The sequence below is a fragment of the Sinocyclocheilus grahami genome, unplaced genomic scaffold, assembly GCF_001515645.1.
Source record: "Sinocyclocheilus grahami isolate Dianchi unplaced genomic scaffold, SAMN03320097.WGS_v1.1 scaffold169.1, whole genome shotgun sequence".
Classification (NCBI taxonomy): domain Eukaryota; kingdom Metazoa; phylum Chordata; class Actinopteri; order Cypriniformes; family Cyprinidae; genus Sinocyclocheilus; species Sinocyclocheilus grahami.
The window spans coordinates 12,111-32,620 of record NW_015505348.1 but is presented as its reverse complement, the minus strand read 5'-3'; the positions used below and the strand labels follow the sequence as shown (position 1 = coordinate 32,620).

The window sequence follows — 20,510 nt, the reverse complement described above, 5'->3', positions numbered from 1 at the left end:
ACAGTTTATATTGCTTGGGCCTTTTCTGTAAATGGGAGTAGCCTGATCCCTTTGAATATGATAAAGCCGTATAAATAACATGTTTTACATGTTCATTTTGTAGCAAGAAGAATTGAGGGAAAAAAATGGAAAGAGTAGGGATGCATATGTATGAGCCTCGTACATGACAAAAATTTGTTCCTTTAAATTGTGGCAATGATCTGCTTAAATTAAAACATTAGTACAACATTGCAACAACTTACCAAAAAAAACGAGTGAACCAAGTCAAACTTGGCCCCCGATTTAATTAAAATAAGGGACAAATTCTTTGTTGCCACGATATCTAGATTTTTCAGTGTGTTGTGCAGGGCTCCTGAAGTATACAGCAGCTCATGAATGTGAATTACAAATATGGGACAAGGTGATCTGTTCTTAGGATTTTAAAACTGTTCTTTTACATATCAGTGATATTACAAGGCTCACCAACTCACAATTGCTGTCATTACTATTTACATTTTTATCTGTTAAGCAGTTGTAATGAAATCAAGGCCCATACGTTCAGTTATGCTACGCATAGTCTCTGGGTCAGTAAGGGATAGATATTGCAGACAGAGATAGTCTTCCCAGTCCAAGCCAGTCTGATCCTGAAAGAGTCCTTTTTCGGCAAGCTTGAGAACCAAAAGAGAACTCTTAAGTAGTAACCAATTAGAAAGCACAGAGATCTCCATTTGGTTCTGCTGAAAGAGTCCCTGTCGAGGACCCCAAAGCAGGGCCTGGAGGACACCCACCACATCGGCTAATAGTAGCCCAGGTTTCTCAGATGTAAGCTGGGTGACCAGCCACAGCAAGCCTGGAGTGTATGGAGTGCCTTGAGGCACCTTCCACACAGATGAGCAACTGTCATTGAGATGTAGGCAGTACCCTAGCAAAGTCCCCAACTGGAACTCTTGGGATTTTGCTTCTTGCAAAACCTCATCCTCAAAATGACTCTTCAGGACCAAACGAGGTGTGCCCCACTTCTCCCATAAGGTTTGACAAATCTCACTTTTCGTCCTTTCGTAGTCTGTGTGCTCTTTGGATACTGTGATTAGTGGTATACCTGTCAAAGTTTCTGTATTCATGCTTCCCCTTTTCATCTCACTAGAGTAATCATTAGAGTCAGCCTCTTTGCGAGTGATACTAGGCCACACTAATGTCACACTCTGTGGTTTCAATTCCCTGTGAATGACTTTAAAATGTCCCAGTTGCTGTAGTCCTAGCACCAACTGGAGGGCAAGAAGACAAAGCCTCCTCTCATAGACCTCAGGAAGGGTGGAGTGCAAAGAGTGTCCTTCCTCAACAAAGTCCTCCAGTGTTCCCAATGGAAAGTCTCTTACCACAGTCACACTAACACCTTTCTCCAGAAGATCAGAAACTGTTTGCTGTTGGCATACTTCAGAGGTGTCCCCATGTAAAGGCTCTGGAGTTGTCTGAGCATGCTGTGAGGTGGAAGTTTGATCCGTAGCTGTGCACTGTGGAAAATGGACCAACCCTTGTTCAGTGTTAGGATGTGGCATGGACATGGTGCAGTCTAATACTGAATCCCCTCTGTGAACCTGACAAAATATTTAGGAGTCATTTTGAGTTTTCACACATAAGTAACATGCAACATATAAGTTCTCCAAGTCCTTTACCAGAAAACTGCTGCACTGTGACTAAAAACATGCTCTAAAGTCTTGGTAGCACATGTCAAACTGTTGATGCTGTTGCTCAACACCTGGTATGATGAAGGAAGTGTGTTTTTTTTTTTTGAGGGTTTTCTACTGCAAGCAAGGGCTGCCTTATAAGGGTGTGCATTCTGCTTGTGGTTCAGGGGCTCTGCCTGGGAAGCACTGATGGCCTACTTACAGCTTTGGATTGAAAACCATTGTGCATTATCGCCCACATATACACAAACAAATTCAGATGGCTACAGTTACTAACTAGATTCCTTGTGCATCTAGTTTAGATTGATGGTCTCTTATGTTATTATACTGTTGATGTTCTTACCTTTGCTGAAAACAGTCTCCCAGGAACCTTTAGACAACACACCAAGTAGAAACCATCCCTCTCAGTCCACTGCTGCTCACACAAAATAAAGTCATTAGGCTGAGAAGTCTTTGCCATCTCCATTTCCTGTTCATTTAGGAAGATGCTCGATTCAATGTTCTGCAACGTGTTCTTGAGAAACTGAAGATAACACTCTTGGATGCCCATGGAAACTTGCTCATGGCTCTGGAAGCTTCTAAAGACACTTTGAAGTTGCTCATCTGGTGTATCAAAGGTCACCTTGTGCAAGGACAGACCCTGATATTTCTCTTCTTGTACCACTTCCTCTTGTAGTGTAAGTGTGTCGTGGAATGGTGTTATCATATATAGGGGATTTTCATAGTTGCAGGTTCTTGTATGATCGTGGTAAGGTGGGTTCAGAGTCTCCTCTGGGAGGGATAGGGTTCTCGTCAGACTCTTTTTAGGTACTGGAGGTGGAGTTTCATCTGAGAAGAATCTCATCTGGTGATTTTCTGAGTGACAAGATATTGTTAATACATTTAGCAATGGAAGACACAACAAATACACATAATGCATGAACACATGCATGCTCAGATGTTGTTTCATGTCATGTATTATGGAACCATGAAATGAAATTCAGTGGAAACTGTCTCAGTTCCCACATTACCATGAAACACAGACTACGTGTGGTTTAGTTGTCTGTCTAGTGGCTTACTTTATTGGTTTCAGGTGTTACTTCCCTCAATAATACTTTTGTATTCGAGAAATAAAGTGTAAAAGAACATAAACAGAAATGGGGAAGGCTACGCATGTGAAAAGTTACAGAAACCAGTTCTCATTTTAGTTAGATCTTTATTATTTGCCTCAGAACATTTTTGTATTAAAGTATACTTGTAAACATGTTGTCAGTGCTCACCATAGCGATGATGTATTGGACAGTGGACTGCATTACAGTAAGTAGGAGTAAACACTTCAGTAAATGGAGACACGGGGGTCTGTGGTCCAGGCAAGTGTAGATCGCCCACCTTCAGCTCTAGATCCTGGATGGAGCTTGAAGAAGACCTGCTCCTTAACATGTGCACATTCTTGTATGTCACAAACATGTATTTACAAAAATCCAGAAACATTAGAACATTATGAAGTTACTAGGCCAGACCTGCTTCGCTTATGTGATATTTCACTATACTGAGCGACGAGTAGCTTTCATGGCATGAGGTTTCCTGTAACACAGCTCACATGTGTGTCAAGTCATGACACTAGCATCTCTTACCTGTGCTGTTTGATGGGCAGTGCAGGTGGCGATGTCCCTCCTGATGCTCCCAGGAGAGCATAGTCTGTTGCTTGATGCATTGTAGTTTAGCGTGTGACAGCGTGAGCGTTCGTGAATATGGTTCACCCACCTCAAACTGTCAGTTCCTGTACTTTTCTTCTAGTTCATTAGCACGCAGTTACCTCACACTCTTTCTCTGTGGCTGTCTGAGACATTGCCACAGCATATCTAGCATCTGAGGTTGGTAGCGGAAAAGCAGAGTGCATTTTGTGCACATCTGTTCACTGTACTTTCAAATAAGGAAACTATGAAATAAGGAACTAGTTCTTACTGTCATTGGATGACATGCTAATGTAGCTACACTGTGCTCGTGTACTGAGTAAAATTTGTGTTGAGAGACAAATCTAAGTGTTTTTTCTCACTACGGTGGTACGACCCAGGTCACCAAGGTGAAGAGTTGGGCACTGAGCATTTCTATAAATTTGGGAAACATTTTATAATTTTGATATTATATATCTATATTTTCTACAGAACATAAAATTAAGCAACTTAAATTACACCAGTCACAAACTCTTTGCCAAACTGATTTGAAAAGTGCTTGAACGGAGATAACCGTCCACTTTGCAAGATACCAGTGACAAGAATAGATATGTGAATTTTTTTTCCAGCATTGTCGTTATCAAGTCACTAGGGGATGCTGTTGTCTCTTTATACACAATGAGCAACCTCGACTTGAGACCTTGTTGTGGCTCAAATGGGCCCAATTAAGAGTTGATTCAGTTGAGTTTCCGATGATTCAGTTTAATTTGACTGCACCATTTACACAGGACTTTTAACAATGCACAATATCCCATTTGAGCCTTACAGAGTGGCACTATCAGGAACAAAAACCTCCCCACGTCTAAGAATAAAACCTTAGGAGGAACCAAAAATCAACACAAAAGGTAGAACCAAGATGTATACCAATTTAAGTGCCTATTAGTCAATTTTTTCTTTCACTTTGGAATGGTGAATAATGATGACGTGTGACCTGGTTGGGTCATATGCAATTTAATATTTGTTACCCCCTGTTGGTAGATTATGTAATTACACCATATGCACTGTTTAAGGGCTTATCCTGTGCACTAATTGTAAGTCTACTGACCTTTAGTATTAATGTTATTATTATTTAAATATTGGGATTGCATCCAACTGTTTGTGTTCAGATGTGATACTTCTACATTTCAAAATACAGCATAGTAAAAACATTGTATTAAATACATCTGTAGGTGGACCTAGATCATTCAGCAAAAATAACAAATACAAAAAGTGGTGTCAGACTGAATTAAAAAAGCTCCATATATAAAGTCTCCATTCAAACTGAGCTCTGTGAACAATCTGTAGTGTCTTCAGATGGCTCTGGATGTAGCTCTTTCGGCTGGAGGGTGAGAGTGAGTCAGAGAGAGCTTATTGTTTGGGTCTTTTGTCGTCATTATGTATAGCTCAGTCTGCTTCAGAGTGCTTGAAAACACCCATAGAAGACCTATGACTAAACAGATTTCATAAATTTCCTTAAAAGGTGAATACGGTTTATGAAATACTAGCTGCAATAAGACAACAAACAGCTGATGAAAGGATTAAACCTAAGGTGCAAACAGCAATTTGTAAAGTAAAAAGGTGAAATGTTCTTGTTTCTTCCAGAATCCAGTATTTTTTTTCTAACATTTTTTGCTCCCACAAAATGGGCATATTTCTCCATAATAGTAATCATTCCATACTATGAACACATAGAAAATATAAATTACAAAACACTCATGCAATAGCATAATCTTGGGTGCAGTGTAATTTATGTAGGGCTATTGAAACTTCAAAACAAATATTCATCCAGAACTCTTCTTGTTTTTTGCATTTTATTTTCGACGAGATAACTGTTGCACATTAGCCTACTCTACTTATGCTGTCATAAAGTCTAATAGAATCCAAATTTGATTTTTATGTTCTGATGCGCAAAATGAGTGCATTGTGTTCATGAAGTGCAGATCAAAAGATGAATTGCCCATGCAGTTCTAATTTAAGACATGAGTGCAAGGAAGAAGCCCTCATCAAAATGAAAAGAAACAAGGAAAGAGTGCAAGGGTGAGGAAGGGACAATAACAAAGCAAGCATTGAAAAGACCCTGAAGTGGACCATCATTAAGCACATATGCTTCTCTCAGTAAAGAGACTCTTCACATGCTGTGGTCCTGAGTGTTGGGGGTTCCTTACGCACACATTTTTACCACAGATTTACGTCAACAGCCTTGTAATGTAGTCACGTCAATACTGACAAACTTCAAACTGTCTTAACCCAAGCGGATTTGATAGTTTTATAGTATAATTTAAAACCAAAGAAACATATTTCCATAAAATGTTTTGTTTAAAATATGTGTTTGTGCTATATTTCTTTGTAAAAAGTCAGTTGAATTTACATTTTATCTAATGACATTTCTACATTTTAATTGGCTTTCCAGGGCTTTTGGAGTCATTGTAAATCAGAAGACTGAGGCTTCTGAAACAATTTGTATGTTCAAAAAATTTATTTTCTTCATGAAGTCATGGATAACATCTATAATGACTAATCTGAACATTTGAACATGAATGCATAAAATAAATAAATTCTCACACAACAAAACAGACAGCATCAAAAACTAGTGCATTTACAAGGTACTTGATTGTCATGTTATTGAGCAGCACTGCTCTGGGTTTGTTCATTTGAGGTTTGAATTGAAATCGAAAGACTTTCTGTCTGCTTTGCGAAGAATTCCCCAAAGGCTTCGCTTGCTTTTGCTGACCTGTTTCACTGACTCATTGCTCTGAGCCATCTCGATTCCAGTAACGCTTTGGCTTCTAAAGAAAGGATGAGCGACGGGAGACTGATGTGGAGGGGTGCTGGCATGTGTCTTGATGGGTGATGTTCTGACAGTGATGCTTCTTTTCATTTCCAGCTTAGGGTGTCTGGACGGGTTTATCTCTTCATCATGACCCCAACGTCTATGGCCCTGGAAGAAGAGTGCCTCTTCGTTGGCCATTTGTGGGCTTTTGCTCAAAGTTACAAAGCCGTATGGGGTGGTGACTTTGCGAAGGTGAGGTAAAGAAAGAGCCGCTCGGCTGGCAGGGTCAGAGCAATGTTCAGCTTCCACCAGAGAACAGTTGCTCTGAGTTTGAGCCCGTTTAACATCTGAGGTGGCTTTTCTTCCAGGTACAGGAGATACACTGAAACCTGAGGATGATGATGACGATGAAACTGGAGATGAAAGAGGATGATAGGATCCACTAATGTCATCAAAGCTCCCCCAGTCCTCATCTTCTTCACCTTGCCGTTCTTTCTCTTTCACTCTGGATCTATACCCATCCTCCAGGGCGAGTTTAGGAATGGTGAATTGTGGGATGCTGTCCGGTGTCACGACGATACTGCGTATGCTGTCTTTACTCCCGCGGTTTTCTGACGCCAGCGAACTTCCGAACGAACTACTTCTCGCGGCGGCCCATTTGAGCGCGAGTATTCCCGCGGAACTGTGTCTGCGCGGGAACGGGAATCCCGCGCTTTCTGACTGGCTTTCGGCGCTCGTCGCCGTGCAGTTTCCAGCACTGATTGTGCGTGAAACCGTCATGTTATTGTGCAATGCTGCCATTCTTTGCTCTGTCTTACTATATAAAATATAGAAAAAGTGTTGTTTGTTACCTGCTTGTATAAAGTTGTGACTGAAAGAGCAGCCTCAGAGATTTATAGTCCTCCAGACCCTTCAAATCCGCCCCTCTCTGTTTGTTTCAGATGTGCGTAAATGTGAGGAGGGTGCCGTGAGCGGCGGAAACATGGCCAAATGTGGCTCTCTCCCGCCTGACGAGTCTCCTCCGTGACTGTCCGTGACTGTCGGTGATAACAGAGACGACACCCTCACGAAATTGTAGCTTGGTAACCATAGTTACTGCAATTACTGTTAATAGAATAAACCGGAAAACAAAACCAAACAAAATGGCATAAAGATTCTGAAAACTCTTTGAAGAGATATCCTATGATGTATTAATTTTAAGTCTATTTTAACATTTAAACATTTAACATAACATTTAAATGTTTACTTATCCACCTTTTTCTTCAACGCGGAAGTAAGCCTATGGGTGAGACTTCCGGTTCATTAGCCGCTAAACTAAATCTTAGTGAACTTAAAATAAGCGATGCATCCTCTGGGTCGGGGTACTTGTTTAGGTTGGTTAATACTAGCCTGTTTGCTCATCAACAGACTAGTATTAACAGTGTAAACAAACCACCTCAGAACATTTTGGCATTATAATTTTTTTATTAACTTGATATGTTAATTAAATAAAAATGACATTGAAAATAAAACTAACCTAAGGTGGTCTGCTGGTCTCAATGGACACGCACACACACTTAATCTATGCATACTGGGAAACCAGCTAAACAATAGGCTAAAGCACCAAGCTGGCAGAGAACAGCATAACCCAGCTAGGACTAAATAAGCGATGCATCCTCTGGGTCGGGGTACTTGTTTAGGTTGGTTAATACTAGCCTGTTTGCTCATCAACAGACTAGTATTAACAGTGTAAACAAACCACCTCAGAACATTTTGGCATTATAATTTTTTTATTAACTTGATATGTTATTTAAATAAAAATGACATTGAAAATAAAACTAACCTAAGGTGGTCTGCTGGTCACAATGGACACACACACACACACTTAATCTATGCATACTGGGAAACCAGCTAAACTATAGGCTAAAGCACCAAGCTGGCAGAGAACAGCATAACCCAGCTAGTTCCAACAAACCAGATTCAACTGGATTTATTTCTTTACTCTTATTTACTTGTGCACATTTTTTGCTTATTTTGTGTAGATTAAAAGCTGCATGCTGGTACTTGTTTGGTTAGTACTCAGCGTACTCCTTTAAAATGTTAGATTATTAAAGTCTCCATGAAATCAAAATTTACAATATTTATTTTGTTGGTGCACATTGTTAGTCTTATGGTGAACAGTTAATCCATCCAAGTTAATCCTCTGAACATTTTTTTTGTCTTGTTTGTTTAACTTAAAGGGATAGTTCACCCAAAAATGAAAATTCTGTCCTTTACTCACCCTCATGTCGTTCCAAACCTGCTTTCTTATGTTGAGCACAAAAGATGGTATTTTGAAGATTGCTGGTAATCAAACAGTTGGTGGTTGCCATTGACTTCCATAGTATTTTTTTTTTCCTACTATGGAAGTCAATGGCAACCACCAACTGTTTGATTACCAGCAATCTTCAAAATACCATCTTTTGTGTTCAACATAAGAAAGCAACTCATACAGGTTTGGAACGACATGAGGGTGAGTAAATGATGACAGAATTTTCATTTTTGGGTGAACTATCCTTTTAATCTGCCTTATTTTGCAACACCGAAGAAAGCGGTTGTGCCACCAACCAGTGTTGATAAATTAAAATTATATTGTAACAAATACCAGTTTGCAATCAGTGTTATTTTAGTTTCATTAAGATACTGTTATAGTTTAACATTATTAAATCGTTTTGTTTTTATATTGTCTTCATTTTAAATTTTAAAGTTTAATTTTTTAATTTTTTTCTTGTTTTAGTAGCTTTTATCTAGTTATAATAAAAATTTTAGTTATTTTATCAAGTTAAACTAAATTAAAATGTTAACATTGACTTTTTCCAGTAATGAAAAATGTTTGTTTAATTTGTTTACCCCTATTTTAATAACCCTGTTTGCATTATCAAGCCGCATGGACTATTTTTGTACAGACAAAATAACTGGCAGCACATGGCACAGAAAGCCTTGCCCATTCAAGTTACAAATGTCCATGGCCAATCTCGCATTTAAAGGAGTTCACCCAAAAAAGAAAACTGTCATTTGCTCATCCTCAAGTTGTTTCATCCCTGTATAAGTTTTTCTCCTGTTGAGCACAAAGGAAGATATTTTTGGGGGAAAAAGTTGATGGCCCTCATTTTTTCCATATGGAAGTCATTGGGGACCATCAACTTTGTTCATACATATTCTTCAAAATATATTTTGTGCTCAACAGAAAAAGGAAAAAAAAATTCCTATAGGTTTGGAATAACCTGAGGGTGAGTAAATGACAGAATTAAATTTTTTGGGTGAACTATCCCTTTAAAAGGTGGATACTGTATCTTGAGTAGATATCACTGATCTATATATAATCTCTATTTTTTTTATATATATTACACACACACCACTGATCTATATTTTTGTTTGATCTCCTACACCTTTTCTTCAGATGCGGGGTCTCCGTGGCTTGTGGTGGCTATTTGGGTTCTCCGCCCCTGTGAAGGCCATCTCTCCGGCTCGGGAGGATAAAAGTGGCTCCCCGAAAGAAAGGCAGTGCAGAACAGTCCGGAAGCGTCTCCACAGGGTCACACGGCTGCTGTTGGCCATCCTTCCCAGGCGTATCCAGAGCGCTCTGGGTTATCCGGTCTGCACCAGCATTGGCTGTGCTGTGTCCCCTGGTATGATTATCCTTTTACTTCAGGTTAAAATCCATTTTGAGATATGAAAAAATACAGCAGCTGTGTGTTTGTTTCTGCTCTAGAGGTGCGTTGTTCCCCTACCAAGCCTTGTGGCAAAGGCAGCAAGAGAAAACAGGATGACTTGGATGAGGAAGAGGAGGTAGAGCAGCAGTCCTGGGTGGAGGCGCTCAATCAGGAGCTGGCTGAGGAAGACCACGCAGCTGATCCGGACTATGAGGTTTGCTTTTCCAAAATCCCGTTGGTATGCATCACTTGTTTGTGCCAAATTTGGGGATGCTCCTTTCTCCTGCAGCCCAGCGCAGTTGAGACGGACAGTGAGGAATACCGGTCGCACAATGACACTGAGAGTGACTTGGAAGTAGAAAAGGGTGTCGTGGTGATCAAAGATTTGAAGATGGTACAGTTCTCCTCGCTCACCCACCACCTTTTTGATGTTTTTCATTCATCTGGGCTCTATATTCCAAGTCACCTGTGTTTCTTTTTTCAGGTAGTTCCTCCTGAGGCCTAATGATGGCAGTGTGTACTAATATTAGGATTCAAATCAAGAATAATGCAACAGTTGCAGAATGTTCATGTTCGTTCTCTGGCTTTGTTTTTTTCTGACAGGCTCATTTGATGGCAAATTGCTGCTTGTCTTCAGTTAATTTTGTATCTTTTGTGTGTTTTTCAATGTTAAACTGCCAAATAAAAGGATTTGTAGTACGTCTAGTTCGATTTTAAAGTCTCCCTTGCAGTTTGGCCAATAGGTGGCAGGTGATCACTTAGTATTTGATTGATAGGTGGACCATTTTGATGCTATATATTTATTATTATTATTTTATTTTTTTTAATGGGTAAATGTTAAGAATTCGGTGTTCATTTAAAAATAATTTAAGTTATAGTTTTGTGCTCTTTAATGTTTATATACAGACACAATGCAAAAAATATTAAATGTAATTTCCTTTCCATACAAAAATCGTTAAAATTAACATTTGTTTACACAAAGTGTACATCTATTTTTGCATGCTAATTTTTTTTGCGTTTTATGGTGTACAAAAAAGTAAAATATTAACACCATATATATCATAGACTGTATAAAAACATATATATACACGTGTGCACAAATATTTTACATCTGTTTTGCATATTTATAATGCAAAAAATTGTTCCGTACAATTTAAATGCGCATCTAATGTCTACATAAATATTATACATCTGTTTTTACATACAATGCATAAATGTTTATATTTCATGCATAAAATTTCAATATTTATTTGTGCACAAAGTTATATATTTAGCATATAATGTAATGCAGTTTTTATGTTCCACATAAAAATAAATGAATGTATTAAAGTATATGCACAAATAACCTGTGTATCTACTTAAAATGCAAAAATATCTTCGTCTATGTGTATGTATATGTGTGTATATATACATATAAAATTACAGAGTTATGTATATTTAATTTGAATATAGCCGGCATAGCCGGAATATGGGCTATTTGAAAGTTTTGGACTCATTACACTGGACATTTACTTTTTTTTTTCTCTCTCTTTTACATATAATTGGGTTTTAAAAAGCTAATTAATATTTTCAAAGATAACTGGACAACACTTGTTGAATTACATGTGCGATATGATGAGTGGGTTTCATTCTATTTTGCAGTTTTAAAAATGGCCTCAATCTTTCAAGCGTTTATTGAAACACACTAGCTTTCCCAGAAAAAAAGCGGTTCTGCATAGACATGAGATATTTTAAAATATATTAAACTTCATTGTTTACTCCAGACTCCTCCTACCATTTATTAACCTTTCGTCATCGGTGAGGTAGAAAACAACATACAACCTCTTGGGTGTTTGCTCCTCAAGGCACTACCACCTACACTGGCTCCGGCCAGAGCGCTTTAGCCGAAGGTGAGCGGCGTTCATGCTCCTCATGAGAAGAAGAGGGGGTGGGTTGCTGCCAAGGACTCTCTTAACGGCCCTTTGCACCACAAGAAATCAATTCCCGGTTACATGTAAGAAAAAAAACATGCCCTTGAGAACAGTCTCAAGTTCGCAAATGAAACGAGCACATTAAATTCAGTTGTAAGGCGTTGCGGAAGTGCGCATATGTCTGTGTGAAGGAACAGAGCGAATCGGGCCGGCCATCAAAACGGTTCTTGTTTGTTGACCTAGCTGGGAGGGTTTTTTTCCCCAGATGTTTTTTGACAACTATAAACAGGCAGTGAGGGAAAATCCTAGTGAAATGTGATTGTTCTTGGAGGCTTTGAGAAGAACAGAGATGCTGAGGGGGGTAAGAACGGGGAAAAGCCTTCAAAGTATATATCAGTTCTACAGCCTGTTGGGATTTCTTAGCTGCCGGGCGTTTTTTGAAGAGAAGACGGTTGAGTCTTGAGAGAGCTGTGTTTTCAGTGTGCCTGAAATAGCGCTTATGCACCAGGAGATCCTTATCCCCATTTCTCGATTTTTCCTTTAATGTAGATGTTGCTTTGAAAGATTTGGCTGTGTGTGAGTTTGAGGCTGATACGATGTTTTTTTTTCGTGGTGCAATGGTTCACAGGCTCCATGTCCTTAAGCTATGCTTAGATGCTGTCTTATTGACTAGATGCAATTTTATGGTGATATTGTGTCCCTTTCATGCCTTCGGTTTTCATTCTTGTCCTCGGGGTAACCTCAGGCGAGGTGTCGAGATTTGGCACACAAAACCACTTCCCTCAGCACATTCTGACACCGGCTCATCAGCACATTCTGACACCGGCTCATTGTCACCTTCATTGAATGACAACGGTGTCGGCAAGAGTGCGTTGTCTGACCTGAATGCTATTAACAGCTAGGTTATCTCATACTCCCTGTGCTTGCAATATGATTCCATTTGTTTAATGTAGGGCTGTCAGTGCATATTTAATTGAATTAATTACATGGTATGTGGTTTAATTAGCTAGTTAATGGCATATTGTAGTATTTGTTGAGAAAAGCCCCCAAATGAAGACATTTTATTGTGGCAGACAAAAACATTGAGTAGACATTATAAAAAGCGGCTTCAGGAGTCAATATATTGTTACTTTTATTTTCATTTGAGCATTAGCATACTGTCCAGAGAAATCCATTTTGTATTTGTTTGTTAGCATGTATGTTAGCATGTCTGAGGTAGATTTAGAGAATGTTCTTACAGCACCCATTTATTTTATTTTATTTTACTATTTTATTTTATTGTTTATTTTGTTTTGTACTTTTTAAAGTAGGTATATGCAGTATATCTCTTATCAGCTAATTAGTTTGTATATAAATCTTGAATATTTAATATTGAATATGAGTCTTGAGAGAGCTGTGTTTTCAGTGTGCCTGAAATAGCGCTTATGCACCAGGAGATCCTTATCCCCATTTCTCGATTTTTCCTTTAATGTAGATGTTGCTTTGAAAGATTTGGCTGTGTGTGAGTTTGAGGCTGATACGATGTTTTTTTTCGTGGTGCAATGGTTCACAGGCTCCATGTCCTTAAGCTATGCTTAGATGCTGTCTTATTGACTAGATGCAATTTTATGGTGATATTGTGTCCCTTTCATGCCTTCAGTTTTCATTCTTGTCCTCGGGGTAACCTCAGGCGAGGTGTCGAGATTTGGCACACAAAACCACTTCCCTCAGCACATTCTGACACCGGCTCATTGTCACCTTCATTGAATGACAACGGTGTCGGCAAGAGTGCGTTGTCTGACCTGAATGCTATTAACAGCTAGGTTATCTTATACTCCCTGTGCTTGCAATATGATTCCATTTGTTTAATGTAGGGCTGTCAGTGCATATTTAATTGAATTAATAACATATAGCCGCAGAAAGATTTAGCTGCAGATGACACGGCTGTCACATCATTCTTCTTTACCACTACGGTTTTCCAGCATCACTCTCAGCAGCTGTTTTTCCCCTCGTATCCCAGAGGTAATTACCTTGCATGAGCACCACAGAGAGTACTCTGCAATTCTACTGCAAATTGTTCAATCGATAGGTTTGAGCTCAGGGAGAGAAGATGCCGTATTCAGACTGAAGCATTAATTAAAGGGCCTCTCACTGCTTCCACACTACATGAAAGGACCTTGCAGTTGAACAAAGATACTACAACACAGATATTTAGTGATGGACTTTTTGGCCTACATTTTGTGACTACGCAGTTGAACACATTTGAATATGCTGCTTATGTGTTGCTTGGCAACAGCCTATAATTAGGCGAACTGTCAGTGCATATTTAATTGAATTAATTACATGGTATGTGGTTTAATTAGCTAGTTAATGGCATATTGTAGTATTTGTTGAGAAAAGCCCCCAAATGAAGACATTTTATTGTGGCAGACAAAAACATTGAGTAGACATTATAAAAAGCGGCTTCAGGAGTCAATATATTGTTACTTTTATTTTCATTTGAGCATTAGCATACTGTCCAGAGAAATCCATTTTGTATTTGTTTGTTAGCATGTATGTTAGCATGTCTGAGGTAGATTTAGAGAATGTTCTTACAGCACCCATTTATTTTATTTTATTTTACTATTTTATTTTATTGTTTATTTTGTTTTGTACTTTTTAAAGTAGGTATATGCAGTATATCTCTTATCAGCTAATTAGTTTGTATATAAATCTTGAATATTTAATATTGAATAAAATTTGGATTACGTATAGATACATTATACAAATTTTTGTAACTACTAATAAAAATATTGTAATAATTTTGTGTATATATTTAAAATACTTATATATATATATATATATAAACCATTTATGATTACATTTTATATATAAATCTTATATAAATCAATTATAATACTATAACTACAATAATACATTTAATATTTATAGTACATTTAATATATATAAAATTATTAGTTGTTGCATAATTTATATATAATTAAATATTGTTAAAATTCTGATATAATGTACATTTAAAATATAAAATGTTCACGGTTTGTTATAATTTTTAATTTATAATTAAATTAATGTAGCCTACATGAACATATTTTATCATTTTATATTATGTTTACATTATAACTATTAAATTCCTATTGTTAAAAACTATTGAAGATTAAACACCTAAAAAGTTAACATTTCTGTATTAGTGTAAACTGTTTCTGTATAACTGTAAAAATATTACTTATCAAAATACTTTTGTAACAGATGCTTTTGAGTTATACTCAAAATATCTGCTACACTTTATGTATGTGTGTCTAAATGTATAGTATTTTAAACAATTGTTTTTTTTCTGTTTTGTCATCACATTTAACGCTATACATTTATACAGTCATATTTATTAAAAAAAAGTATGATACAGAGTTTTAATATCAGTTTATCTCTCATGTGCGCATGCAGCCTGACATCTTTCACCAATGCATTCAGTATCGCTTTTTATCAGCGTCTTGGGCCACAAACAAGTTTTAAAGAGTGAACAAGAAGTCTTGATGTTCCTCTGTCCTCTTGTGTGCCATCCAGCAGGAAGAAAATGCATTTTATTTGGCTGTTTGCTCTAAGTTGTTCAAATCAGATGCATGCGTTTGTAGTTTTTCTTGGCAGATCAGATGTGTCTTTAGCTTAACTCTCCCTCGAGCATTACAGCTGTTACTTCACATCCAGTAAAGGGTTTCTCCAGCTGATTTTTACACATTCACAAAGGGCTTTTAAACTGCTGCACTGTTTGACATATAGCCGCAGAAAGATTTAGCTGCAGATGACACGGCTGTCACATCATTCTTCTTTACCACTACGGTTTTCCAGCATCACTCTCAGCAGCTGTTTTTCCCCTCGTATCCCAGAGGTAATTACCTTGCATGAGCACCACAGAGAGTACTCTGCAATTCTACTGCAAATTGTTCAATCGATAGGTTTGAGCTCAGGGAGAGAAGACGCCGTGCCAGAATGTTTAGTATTCAGACTGAAGCATTAATTAAAAAGCCTCTCATTGCTACCGCACCACATGAAAGGAGCTATCTGTTGAACAAAGATACTACAAAACAAAGATATTTAGTGATGGACTAAACAGCTGCTTTGTGAGTGTTTGGCCTACATTTCGTGACTGTGCAGTTGAACACATTTCAATTTGCTGCTTATGTGTTGCTTGGCAACAGCCTATAATTAGGCGAATTAACTATAGTACTTAGTGAAAGAACTGTTTACTTCAATAATTAATGTTTAATTGAGCATCATTTTTTTCAGTGTTGCGTTTACAGTTGTTGTATAAAAGGAACATTTGCTGAACGTTTACTCATCATCAGGTCATTTAAGATTCTTCATCTGAACAGATTTGGAGAAATTTAGCTTTACTGCACTTGCTCACCAATGGATCCTCTGCAGTGCAATGTGTAAAAATGTGTAAAAAGTTGTCTCATCTGAATTAGGATGAGAAATATGCACAGTTCGAGCACAAGTGAAAAACAGTTCTAAATGTGTCAGCCGATTAAATGTGAGAGGACATCAGAGGAACAACTTTTTCACTGGAGAAGACAATGTTGTTGATTATGGATTCGTATTTTGGCTTGAAGCAACTGTTAAAAAGGAAAACGTCTTGATCGCAATGTTAAAAAACGAGTTTAATTTTAACTGTAAAATATTGTAAAAATGCTACAGAAAAAAAAATTGTTAACAGTAAGTTCCTATACTATATACAGAGAAAAACAGTAGAAGATCTAAATAAAGTCCCTTTAAGGCAAGTCATGTCACTCGGCGGCCATCTTTGAAACGCCTCTCAGGCATGCAAGTGCAGCTCCTATCTCTTTGTATGGGGAAACATCACCAGAGGTGTAAAGTATTGGAGTAAATGTATTAGTTACTGTACTTGAATATCTTTTCGGGAACTTTGTAGTTGTACTGAGTATCAATTGGTTCCCCTTGATTTGTCTCCCCAGGTGTGTCTTATCTTGTTAAGCTTGTTAGCCCCCTTGTTAGCCCCTAGTTTTTCTTTAGTTCTTTGTGAGTTGTTGAATGTAATGGTTGTCTGTTTGCCAGTCATGCTGTTCTTTGTTCCCTTTGGTTTTTGCCTTATTGTTTGTTCTAGTTTTTCCATGAAATACCAGCACATAGATCCTTGCCTCTGCCTGTTTTCCGCAGCTTTTTTACAACGTTACAGTTTTTCACTGGCATGTCTCTTTGACTAGTGCATCTTTGAGCCTATGTTTAGTATAAGTAAAATACTTAAGTAATGTTAAAATCAGATACTCTAAGACTTTCACTCAAGTTGTTTTGGAATTGTTGATTTGTAACGTGTAGTGGAGTAATTTTCACTGTAAGGTATCTGTACTTTTACTCAAGTATGGTTTTTAGGTACTCTTTACACCTCTGGAAATCACCAATGAAATCTGACAGCAACTCTGTCATAAATGTTGTTTCTTTTGCTCAAATAGCATTATAAAAAGCTTATTTTTCAGGCTAGATCAGCCAGTGCGCATACACAGTCCTAAGCGCTCATCTCAGAACGCTGACTGTTTCTATAGACCAATTTGGAGTAGACGTCACAGTTACGTCACATGCAGCTGCGCGTGCATTGTGGTGGCAGAAAAACACTGGGAACAATTGGAGGGAAATGGGTAAAATTCATGGAATAAGAAAAAACATGTATTGTTATGCTTTTGGATGTCAGAATCAGAATGCAAATCATTTTTATAGAATAATGTCATCAAAGATGCCATTTGAAGCTAAACGCAGATGTTTAAACGGACAAACTATGGATGAAACTTGCTACGATTACCCTATTTTTAAAGTAAAAATTTGATTGAAACAATAGGTCTATATAATATTCACATAGTGGACATATTGTATTAGCCCTACTGTTAAAGCATGAAATACTATTTAAACATTTTACATTACATTTAGCCTACCTATTTTATCTCAAAATTCTGACTCTTTTTTTTGTTTTCCTCGCAAATGCAAGTTTAAATCTCCTAGTTCGGATTTTATAACTTGATTTACCTCAACAATTGCGAGTTTGCCAATTCTGAGGGGAAAAAAGCCAGAAGTGTGGGATATAAACTCATGAAGTTGATTTTTTTTTCTTATCAGAATTGTGAGATACATTTTTTTAAAATTCTTTTATTCCATGGCTTGCATAGACTGCTACGTTAAAATGGGCATTTTCTGTCACCAGATAGACTCCGCCCACAAAAACGTCATCACTATTTGCAAACACTGAAATTGGTTTCTATAGCAACCGGGACTTCTAACGGCTGCTGCAGTGACGCGATGACTTTACTGATTAGCGATTGGCTCTTTTACTCAGAAGGTGGGGTTTCCTGCAATTGAGCAGCCATATTAAGCCTTACATTTTTCCCCATTCAAAACTATACGAGTGACACGTCTTGGGTATTCTATAGTCTTTGATCTAACCAGACATTTCACATTTCACAGACAAGTTTACAGTAAAATGCTATTAATTGTACAGTTCTTAGAAGTAAAAAAAAGTACAAATCAAACCTGTAAACTGATATTCCCAGAATTCCCTGCATGACACTCCACATTTGAAAGTATTTTGTTTAAATAATCATGTTTCTTACTAGTTTTTGTTATCAGTTATGCACATTTGGGTTTTGTTATCTTCTGTTGTTTGTTGAATGTTTCTTACATTATTCAGCTGTCGTGTGTTACCATAATGGTGTTTTGTGTTTGCGTGAATTACCTTCTGTATATTATTATATACTTGTGGAAAAGCTACTTGTGGTGAACTTTGATTCTTCATGTGTGTTTTTCTTTTACCACATGCATTATTATGGTGGTTGTCAGTATATGTTAAATGTACAGTACATAACAGATTATAATAGCAGTGTGTGTTGTTTGAATTTACATGTTTACATTCAGATTTTCTTGTTTGTAAATTAGTTTTATACTGTAGCAGTAACAGTTTGTTCTGTAAATGTCTTAACAGTTTTTCTGTATTTTTTTCCAAAATTATTCTAACAACCACAGCTGCCAAAATTATTTTGGAATTTTTTTATTATGTGGTTTTGTTTTCACTTCACAAGTTCACGTTATGAACTGATTACTTGTGGATTATTGTGATGTATTTATCTGTTTGGACTCATTCTGACGGCACCCATTCACTGCAGAGGATCCATTGGTGAGCAAGCGATGTAATGATACATTTGACCAAAGCTGTTCAGATGAAAAACTCATCTACATCTTGCATGGCCTAAGGGTGAGTACATTTTCAGCAAATTATGTCTTGGGTGAACTATTCCTTTAAGGCTGTGAGCTACAGATTTTAAAATGTTCTTTTTAGTTTTTTAAAAACTTTTGGCTAAGAATGTTTTAAAGGGGTCATATGATGCTAGGAAAACTTGAAATCGCATCATATGACCCCTTTAAAATCTCTGTGATACATTCTCTTTCTCAAGTTTTTTTTGTTTTTTTTTGTTATTATACTAGATGATGAACCATGTCTACCCTAAAAAAAATATTGGCTTTTTTGGCATTTATTTTTGTCCAAGAGCAATTTTTTGTGCTTTTCCCCCCATAGCATTAACATTATTCAAAGTAATCAATAATTAATTTCTGTCTTGTCCCTCTGCTGCGTGTGCTTGTCATAATCAGACCTGTCAATCTTCAAGATTTGTTAATCAAAACAGCACAAAGCTGTCACTTCAAATTAGTGTCCATTCGCCACAAGGCATTTCTAATCAAATAAAACAGTGTTTAATGTCTCTTTGATCACAAATCTTTCAGTGTTTTAAAACTGACAGTTGGCTTCTCTTCTAAAAGCATCCAAGACCCTTCTGTCTTCAAGAATTGTGATGGAAATATCCTGAACCGTTTATCTGTCGAAACAGATGTTATTGATAGTTTACTGTGAATTATATTTGTTTACATCAAATATCTCTGCAGTGTATTTTCCTTTTGAGATTTTTTTGACTGACTCAGATTTAAGTTAATCATGCTGTGATATATCTTGGAAAATTTTAAAGGGGTCATATGATGCGATTTCAATTTTTCCTTTCTCTTTGGAGTGTTACAAGCTCTTGGTGCATAAAGAAGATCTGTAAAGTTGCAAAGACTAAAGTCTCAAATCCAAAGATATATTCTTTATAAAAGTTAAGAGTCAACCACGCCCCCCTAAAACGGCTCGTTGTAATACGCCCCCACATATCTACGTCACTATGTGGGAAGATCTGAATAACGCCGCCCAAATGTTCACACAAAGAAAGAAGGCATAACTTTTATTCTCGTTGTAGTATTGTTGTTGCCGCCGCCATGTCGTGAAGGCGCTGTGTGCTTTGTTGTGAAAGCGAAACTTTGCTGGCAGACACAGCCGACAGCAGGGAGACCCCCCTCCCCACACACATGCACGGTGACTGCTCGCTTTTCTCTTGCAGCTAGCATGCAGTCTTAAGACCCACTTGCTGATAGCAAGCGATTAATTCAGTGTGTTGAGAGTAGGGATGTGCAGAACTGACTATTTTTAAAATCGATTACTTGGTCTTAAGGAAGCCTTGTACAATTTGCCTGGTTTTGGGTTCATTTGGTCCTAGATTAGACATATTGTTAGGGGGGATTTACATGGTTGTGTTTGTGCATTCAAAAACCTCTAGACTTAGCATAGGAATAAAAGTAGGGGCCTTGAGAAACATTTTTAAATGTGCATCTGAATGGTTGTAGTAGCAGTGGTTTTACTAGGATGATTTAAATATACGTTCAAAAGAGAGCGTCACTGTGCCAACAGTTAATGCTAATTTAAAAAAATTATCAGTTGTATTACTGAAACTGCTAATGCACACTCC

General features: G+C 37.4%; 1 protein-coding gene across 1 annotated transcript; it reads right to left on the bottom strand.

The window, feature by feature from the left end:
- Positions 1-319: 319 nt before the first annotated feature.
- LOC107593354 (pseudopodium-enriched atypical kinase 1-like) lies at positions 320-3,554 on the bottom strand. The gene is made up of 4 exons (XM_016283038.1): positions 3,278-3,554; positions 2,924-3,075; positions 2,008-2,519; positions 320-1,574 (listed from the first exon to the last, which is right to left on the bottom strand). The coding sequence occupies exons 1-4, from the start codon at positions 3,355-3,357 to the stop codon at positions 504-506; spliced, it is 1,815 nt and encodes a 604-aa protein (XP_016138524.1). The 5' UTR covers positions 3,358-3,554; the 3' UTR covers positions 320-503.
- Positions 3,555-20,510: the final 16,956 nt, after the last annotated feature.

What these genes read in the sequence shown, in the direction of transcription:
- LOC107593354 (XM_016283038.1), bottom strand. Translation starts at nt 3,357, where the DNA reads ATGCATCAAGCAACAGACTATGCTCTCCTGGGAGCATCAGGAGGGACA. An exon ending in CTGCCCATCAAACAGCACAG is followed by an intron (nt 3,076 to 3,277) that starts GTAAGAGATGCT and finishes GCACATGTTAAG; the next exon opens with GAGCAGGTCTTCTTCAAGCT. An exon ending in GGAGACTGTTTTCAGCAAAG is followed by an intron (nt 1,575 to 2,007) that starts GTAAGAACATCA and finishes ATATTTTGTCAG; the next exon opens with GTTCACAGAGGGGATTCAGT.